The sequence below is a fragment of the Salvelinus fontinalis genome, unplaced genomic scaffold (assembly GCF_029448725.1).
Source record: "Salvelinus fontinalis isolate EN_2023a unplaced genomic scaffold, ASM2944872v1 scaffold_0083, whole genome shotgun sequence".
NCBI lineage: Eukaryota > Metazoa > Chordata > Actinopteri > Salmoniformes > Salmonidae > Salvelinus > Salvelinus fontinalis.
Window position 1 is genome coordinate 117,307 of NW_026600292.1, and position 8,621 is coordinate 125,927.

Here is an 8,621-nt window from a genome sequence, read left to right on the forward strand (position 1 = left end):
TTGGTCTGGAAAACCATCTATATATGATAGCAAGAGAACAGAGGTGTGAGGCCTGGCTTTGGATTGGAACTGTTGCTCTTCAGTCCAGCTTCTGTGGTGATTCTCTTCAGTCCAGATTCGGTGGTGGTTCTCTTCAGTCCAGCTTCTGTGGTGGTTCTCTTCAGTCGAGCTTCTGTGGTGGTTCTCTTCAGCCCAGATTTGGTGGTGGTTCTCTTCAGTCCAGGTTCTGTGGTGATTCTCTTCAGTCCAGGTTCTGTGGTGATTCTCTTCAGTTGATGTTCTGAGGTACTTTCTTCAGTCCAGGTTCTGTGGTGGTTCTCTTCAGTTCAGGTTCTGTGGTGGTTCTCTTCAGATCAGTTTCTGTGGTGGTTCTCTTCAGTGGGAGGGTCCCCTTACATTCTGAAAGAAGACACTGAATTAGCAATTACACTCCCACTAAAATGTTGATGGACACACACACACAAACACACTTACTGCCAGGGTGTCATACTTCATGTCTTCATGTTCAGAGGTGAGTACATGTCACTGTTGGCCTCAGTGTTAGGGTCAAGATGGACATTCTGTGTACAGAAAGAAAGAAAGAAAGAAAGAAAAAGAGAGAGAGAGAGAGAGAGAGAGAGAGAGAGAGAGAGAGAGAGAGAGAGAGAGAGAGAGAGAGAGAGAGAGAGAGAGAGAGAGAAAATGCATGTGTTCATTGAAACACCAGTCTTTACATCATTTTCTCTAAACACATTCAGGTATAAAACACAAACACACTCACAAACAATCAACATTAATTATAAGAGACTTACTGCCAGAGTGTCATAGTCAGGGGACATGGTCCTCATGTTCAGACCTGTGTACGTGTCACTGTTACAGTCAGAACGGACACTCTGTGGAGAGAGAGAGGTAACAATAAAATAGTAAAGAGACTGTCTTTCAGAGTAAATTATAGAAAATGGAGTTGTAACTCAGGGTTTCCCAAACTCGGAGCTGGGGCCCCCCCTGGGTGCACGTTTTGTTTATGCCCTAGCACTACACGGGGGGGGGGGGGGGGGGGGGGTCCTGGTGTAACTGATAACTGATAGAATCACCTGTGTGTCTGTTGAAGCATCACTTCCTCCTGTGGATCTCCTGTAAAGAGGGACAGAGTGAGTTCTGCTCTCTACTGACCTCTAGTGGAAGTTGATATGTTACTAATACAAATTAGCAGTTAACTTCTTATGGCTGCAGGGGCAGTATTGAGTAGCTTGGATGAAAGGTGCCCAGAGTAAATGGCCTGCTCCTCAGTCCCAGTTACTAATATATGCATATTATTATTAGTATTGGATAGAAAACACTCTGAAGTTTCTAAAACTGTTTGAATTATATCTGTGAGTATAACAGAACTCATATGGCAGGCAAAAACCTGAGAAAAAATCCAAATAGGAAGTGGAAATTCTGAGGCTGGTCGAGTTTCAACCAAGATCCCATTGAAATCACAGTGAGATATTAATGAGTATTCACTTCCACCGGCTTCCACTAGATGTCAACAGTCTGTAGAACTTTGTCTGATGACTCTACTGTGAAGGGGGGCTGAATGAGAGGAGAATTAGTCACCACGGCAATGAGGTGAACATTCTTTGACCACACGCGTTTACATGAGAGGAAACTCCGTTCCATCGCTCATCTGAAGTCAATGTAATTCTCCAGTTGGAACGTTATTCAACATTTATTTTAACAACATTCTAAAGATTGATTCAATACATCGTTTGACATGTTTCTACTGACTGTTACGCAACTTTTGGACATTTTGTCAGGTTTTAGTGAACGTGCTTCGTGACTTTGGAATTGTTTAACAAACGCGCTAACCAAAGTAGCTAATTTGACATAAATAACGGACATTATCGAACAAATCAAGCATTTATTGTGGACCTGGGATTCCTGGGAGTGCATTCTGATGAAGATCATCAAAGGTAAGGGAATATTTATCATGTAATTTCTGGTTTCTGTTGACTCCAACATGGCGGCTAATTTTACTATTGTTCTGAGCTCTGTCTCAGATTATTGCATGGTTTGCTTTTTCCGTAAAGTTTTTTTGAAATCTGACACAGCGGTTGCATTAAGGAGAGGTATATCTATAATTCCATGTGTATAACTTGTATTATCATCTAAATTTATGATGACTATTTCTGTTGAAACGATGTGGCTATGCAAAATCACTGGATGTTTTTGGAACTAGTGAATGTAATGCGCCAATGTAAACTCAGATTTTTTTATATAAATATGAACTTTATCAAACAAAACATACATGTATTGTGTAACATGAAGTCCTATGAGTGTCATCTGATGAAGATCATCAAAGTTGGTGATTAATTTTATCTCTATTTGTGCTTTTTTGACTGCTATCTTTCGCTGGAAAAATGGCTGTGCTTATTGTGGTTTGGTGTAACCTAACATAATCGTTTGTAGTGCTTTCGCTGAAAAGCATATTTGAAATCGGACACTTTGGTGGGATTAACAACAAGATTACCTTTAAAATGGTATAAGACACATGTATGTCTGAGGAATTTTAATTATGAGATTTCTGTTTTTTGAATTTGGCGCCCTGCACTTTCACTGGCTGTTGTCAGTGATTGCAGCCATAAGGGCGTTGGGCCAATATATAAATGAATGAAGTGAATTACAAATCAGAGGTCTAAGGTGAAAGAATTATACAAATATCAATGTTTCCTTCTTCACTCACCTGAACCACATGAGTCCAGAGAGACAGAGGATGAGAACCAGAACAACCACTATGATTCCTACAGCTGCAGTCAGAACTGAGGTTTGTTTCCCTAAAAGATCAAATGGATGATATGAGAACATGTTATTATGAAGTGAAAATGAATATACAGCAATACAGGACATTAATGCAATACTTGTATGTAGAAGCCTATGTATAGTTATATACCAAAGTGTATTAAGCCAAACTAGAAGAAGATTACCTTGAAACATAATTTATTATTGAACCACATTTTATATTGAAGTATTGAAGATGTAACTTTACCTGCTACAATGATCATCAGAGCTGTAGAGTTCATAGATCCTCTTCCATTCTGGGCCTCACAGTAATATTCTCCTCTGTCCTCAGAGCTGATGTTAGTGATGCTGTAACTCTGTCCTGATGCTTTTGGTGAGGTTACGTTCTTCTTGTACCAGGTGTATTTATCCACAGGTGGGTTGGCATCACTGCTGCAGGTCAGAGTCACTGAACTGCCCTCCACTATTTCACCAGAGGGACTGACTGACACTGAGGTGTTCTTTGGGCCATCTGGTGGACAATATGTAACAGCACATTGTTCATACATAGTGCTTTACATGAGGAGCATCATGGAACTTGGACTTATGATTGAAATAAGTTAAATATGACTTTAAATATGTGTGATTCTCTGATCAAAAGAAGGGAAGGTTAGGTGTATTTACACTGAATGTCCACAGGGACAGAAGAAGAGTTGAGACTCCCATATATACTCTCAGCCTCACAGTAGTATTCTCCACTGTCCTCAGAGTTAATGTTGGTGATGAGGAATGTGTTTTCAGATCCTTTCAGTGAAGCTCCATTCTTCTTGTACCAGGTGTATTTGTCCACAGGTGGGTTGGCATCACTGCTGCAGGTCAGAGTCACTGAACTGCCCTCCACTATTCCACCAGAGGGACTGACTGACACTGAGGTGTTCTTTGGAGCATCTAGTAAAGCAGAATGTGTCAGAGGGTCAGGACTGTAGTACACTACCTCAAATGACGTCATGTCAACAATAAATCATATCTAGAGTCAGAGAACTATCTAAAACTATCACTTACACAAAACATGAACAAGAATACATTTGGAGATACTTTAGGACTTGAGTGTCTACTAAACTATTCTTCAAGTGTTTGAGGTACTGAACATTCTAACTATAGACATGCATACATCTATGACATTATGTGTAATTTCTATGTAATGATGAATATTGATAGATAAAGCAGTAATACTCTTCTCATTGATATTAAATGATTGATACTTTCTAAGTGGAATAGTAGTTTAATTCATACTCACACACTGCAGGAGAGTGGAGGTCCTCATGGTGTTCTACAGCACAGGAGTAACTGTCCACAGAATGACCCAACACTACTAGGGTATTACAAGAGTATTGTTGGGAAGTGGGCTCATCACGACGTTGTCCGTTCTTGTACCAGATGTAGGTGGGGTTGTGGTTGTCAGTCAGAGTACAGGTGGTGCTACAGGTCAGTGTCTTCTGTTTCTCTGCAGCAGGAGTCACCTTCACCTGCAGACCTGAAACAATATGTATAAAACCACATACACCTCTGTGTTAACAGGATGGTTAATTTATTTTCTCCTGTAATTCAATATGATGTACAGTTGTATCATACAGTGTAGTATTACCTGTGACAGACAGAGATGTTCCTGGGAAACAATGACACCATTCAAAGTTGTTTGTTTTAAAAGTGAAGCGATACTCAGCTGAGTCCTCCTCTCTCAGATCTGAGATTCTCAGGATGGAGGGACCTTTATATATCCATCTCTCTTTGTCAGGGTACTTCACACGACCTGCATACCCTGGGTCTGTGGTTAGGTCTTCAGGTGTTGACGTATCACTTCTAAACCAGAATGATGATGTGGTGTAATAATAACCAACATAAGTACAGGATATGTCCACTGTTGACCCCTTCAAGACACAGATTGTCCTCTTGGTGTAAGTCACTCTGTTGCAGCTCTGACCCTGAACACCTGAAACACAGTGACATAACAAGAGGTCAACTGGATTATATTCTCAGTTCTTTCTAGAAATGCTAAAAGTTCTCAAATGACAAAGTGAAACCAACACACAGTATAATGTATTAAATTCACACTCACACACTGCAGGAGAGTGGAGATCCTCATGGCCTTTTACAGCACAGGAGTAACTGTCTTCATAGTTACTGGAGACTGGGTCTTTGTACTGGGGGGAGGTGCTCTCATCTAGATGTTGTCCGTTCTTGTACCAGATGTAGGTGGGGTTGTCAGTCAGAGTACAGGTGGTGCTACAGGTCAGTGTCTTATCCTGATGTCCACCAGTCACCTTCACCTGAAGACCTGGAGAATAAACTATATCACTGTAAATCCCTTTATCACTGACTTATCACTCTAATACAAAGATGGAAGAAATCCTAAATTATACAGATTATAATACATACAACATAACTAATTGGAACTGAACATAAAAACACTTTTTTACTGTACCTGTGACAGACAAAGTCACTCCAAGTTTGCCAGTATATGTCCCTCCTTCCTGATCTGTTAGTAATCTGAACCAGTAAGTTGCTGAGTCACTCTCTCTCAGGTCTGTGATTTTCAGGGTACAGTCTTTCTTCTTATCCCCATGATACTCCAGACGACCTGCATGCTCTGGGTCCTGACCTAGATCTTTAGGTTCTACACCAGTCTCCATTTTAGTGAACCAGAAAGTTGATGTGACTGTACCTCTGGGATATGTGTAAGAGCAGGTTAGGTCCACTGTTGACCACTTCAAGGCACAGATACTCTGAGTGATGTATGTCACACTCCAGACATACTGACCCAGTACAACTGGAACACACAGTCACACAACACAACATTTATTAAATGAAAATTAAACAAACTTGGCTCTCACTAACAGTATTGTTGGTCCACATTTCTTTTGCCATAGTTGCTGAATTGGTTGTGAATGGAAACCACAGATCTCTCAATGAGGAGTAGAAGACCAATATATAAAGTGAAGAAGATATGCAGAACATCATTATGACTCTTAACCTTTTAGACATGTTTGTAAATTAAAACACAGGGCAACTAAAAGATAATAATGAGACCACACCTGCTACAGACCAGAGAAAGACCACCAACACACTTCCTGCTGTTCTCAAGGACATTGTTGCATCTCCCACCCTGCAGTCTTAGAAACATAAACAACAACTCACTCTATAGCAGGTGAATAACTACATACATCATCATCATCATTATAAACAACAACAACTTATTGAACAGATCTGTAGTACTATAAACACATATTTCGACATTGACTGTTGTGAAGCTGTTTTATTTACAGAACCCCAAATATAGGAGGATAAATGTTCAATCCTCTGCGGTCCATCAAGCTGTACAGATGCCTAAAGACTGACCACCAGGCTCAATGACAGCTCCTATCCTCAAGCTGTGAGGATAAACAGCCAGTGACTCTCTCTCTCTCTCTCTCACACACACACACACACACACACACACACACACACACACACACACACACACACACACACACACACACACACACACACACACACACACACACACACACACACACACACACACACACACACACACACACACACACACACACACACACCATCTCTAGGGAAGGCCCATAAGGCCCATGGAGTCTGTATCAAAGTCTAGAGAGCTGGTTGTTATGGATGTAGAAAAGTTAAAACACACATCCTACACAGTATAGATGTCAACCCTACTCCCTATCAGTCTGGTCCTAAAGGGCCCTCAGATATATCCACTGTTTCATTCACACACACTCACCCACGCCGGGTTAGACACATAATGAATACTGGCCCTGATGTAACAACCAAAACACAGCTCAAAACATAACAAGATGTAAAATGATACATTACCCTCAAGTATATGACTTATGACTAAAAACAAATAACCAGAAACTATATTTCAAGATATTGTGAAGATATTGTCAAGAGTACTGACAGAGTGAAGTGAAGGGGTGAGGTCTTGTACAGTGAGTCAACTTACTGGTAGTGAGTGAAAACAAGAAGTCAGTGTTGAAACATCATAAAAGCAGTCAGAACACAAGTAGCTGATGCAGAACTGTCCTTCCTGTTTAGACATTAACATCCACGACAACCAGACCAACACGCCAGAAAAGGGCTGTTACTGTATTTGAACAGAAATTGTGAAAAAGACAAGTCTGGGCATATATTTGTTTTATTTAAAAAATGTGTCCATTTCCAATGTGGTCTTCTATACTACATACAGAACCATGTAAACAATGTGTTGACTAAACTATTTATAACGTTAACATTTTAATGACCTACATTGTCCTTCTGAGTTCTGTATATACAGGTCAAAGTTCTATGATGTTATTCAATTAGAACCCATTCCATTTATACACCCATGTCCACCACTCCTCATCAGCTGCATCACAGTGGTACTGAAGGTTCCAGTGTTCTAGACTAGAGTTCTCCCTACTGGCATCTCAACATTACTGCAGCCTCCAGTCCTCATGATGTCCTCATCCATTTGGGAAGTAATGGGAATAAAATAAATGGTGTTCCCGTCATTCCAGCCATTATAATGAGTCCATCATCCTACATACCAGCCTCCTCTGTTGTACAGTACTGGTAGCAGCTGTATCTAGGAGAGGCATGATTGAACATCACCATAGCCTGCTGTACTGACTGTGTGGTCTATTGTAGTCTGCTGTCCATAAATAATGCCATCTACTTATCAAAAGCAATGTACAGTCTTTGTGCATTAATTTAAGATATTGGTGGCCCTGGTAACCAAACCCATATAGTTGCAGGTGCCATGTTCTACCTACTGAGCTACAAACGACCATATTCTATAAAGTCTCATGTGTATATATAGATTTCTGACATGATTCAGGAGGCCTGTCAGAGGACAGACAGGAAAGTAGAACAGGAAAGTGACACTGAGTGTGTGCATCTAAACCAACAAAACCACAACCCACCATCACTGTGTCTCATGTTAATACTACTCCTAAACACAACCCACCATCACTGTGTCTCATGTTAATACTACTCCTAAACACAACCCACATTCACTGTGTCTCATGTTAATACTACTCCTAAACACAACCCACCATCACTGTGTCTCATGTTAATACTACTCCTAAACACAACCCACCATCACTGTGTCTCATGTTAATACAACTCCTAAACACAACCCACCATCACTGTGTCTCATGTTAATACTACTCCTAAACACAACCCACCATCACTGTGTCTCATGTTAATACTACTCCTAAACACAACCCACCATCACTGTGTCTCATGTTAATACTACTCCTAAACACAACCCACCATCACTGTGTCTCATGTTAATACTACTCCTAAACACAACCCACCATCACTGTGTCTCGTGTTAATACTACTCCTAAACACAACCCACAATCACTGTGTCTCATGTTAATACTACTCCTAAACACAACCCACCATCACTGTGTCATGTTAATACTACTCCTAAACACAACCCACCATCACTGTGTCTCATGTTAATACTACTCCTAAACACAACCCACCATCACTGTGTCTCTTGTTAATACTACTCCTAAACACAACCCACCATCACTGTGTCTCATGTTAATACTACTCCTAAACACAACCCACCATCACTGTGTCTCATGTTAATACTACTCCTAAAGCTCTTACGAAGCATCCACTCAATCACTCTTACTTACTCTTTCTTTAGGCCATTTTCAAAATGTCTCCACAACAATCTATTGCTCTCAGAGCTCTTAAAATAGCATTTACAAGTATTTATGTGAAACCACATTTACAATGTATATCCCACCTTTTGTAGCATAGAATATAGCTCAGTATTTGTGAGCTATATTATATGCTGCAATCATTTAGGT

The 8,621-nt window shown here is 40.4% G+C and overlaps 1 protein-coding gene across 1 annotated transcript; it reads right to left on the minus strand.

The window, feature by feature from the left end:
- Positions 1-491: 491 nt before the first annotated feature.
- Positions 492-7,264, minus strand: LOC129842983 (sialoadhesin-like). The gene is made up of 11 exons (XM_055911704.1): positions 7,231-7,264; positions 5,222-5,566; positions 4,856-5,074; positions 4,385-4,729; positions 4,037-4,273; positions 3,424-3,687; positions 3,008-3,271; positions 2,705-2,795; positions 1,074-1,113; positions 792-872; positions 492-560 (listed from the first exon to the last, which is right to left on the minus strand). Exons 1-11 carry the CDS (start codon positions 7,262-7,264, stop codon positions 492-494), a joined length of 1,989 nt encoding a protein of 662 aa, XP_055767679.1.
- Between the last annotated feature and the right edge of the window lie 1,357 nt (positions 7,265-8,621).

Bases quoted from the DNA above. Each gene is read 5' to 3' on its own strand.
- LOC129842983 (XM_055911704.1), bottom strand. From the start codon at position 7,264: ATGGATGAGGACATCATGAGGACTGGAGGCTGCA. The intron at 3,688-4,036 runs GTGAGTATGAAT...CTGCTTTACTAG, and splicing joins CCTCCACTCTCCTGCAGTGT to ATGCTCCAAAGAACACCTCA. The intron at 3,272-3,423 runs GTAAATACACCT...ATTGTCCACCAG, and splicing joins TGTCCCTGTGGACATTCAGT to ATGGCCCAAAGAACACCTCA.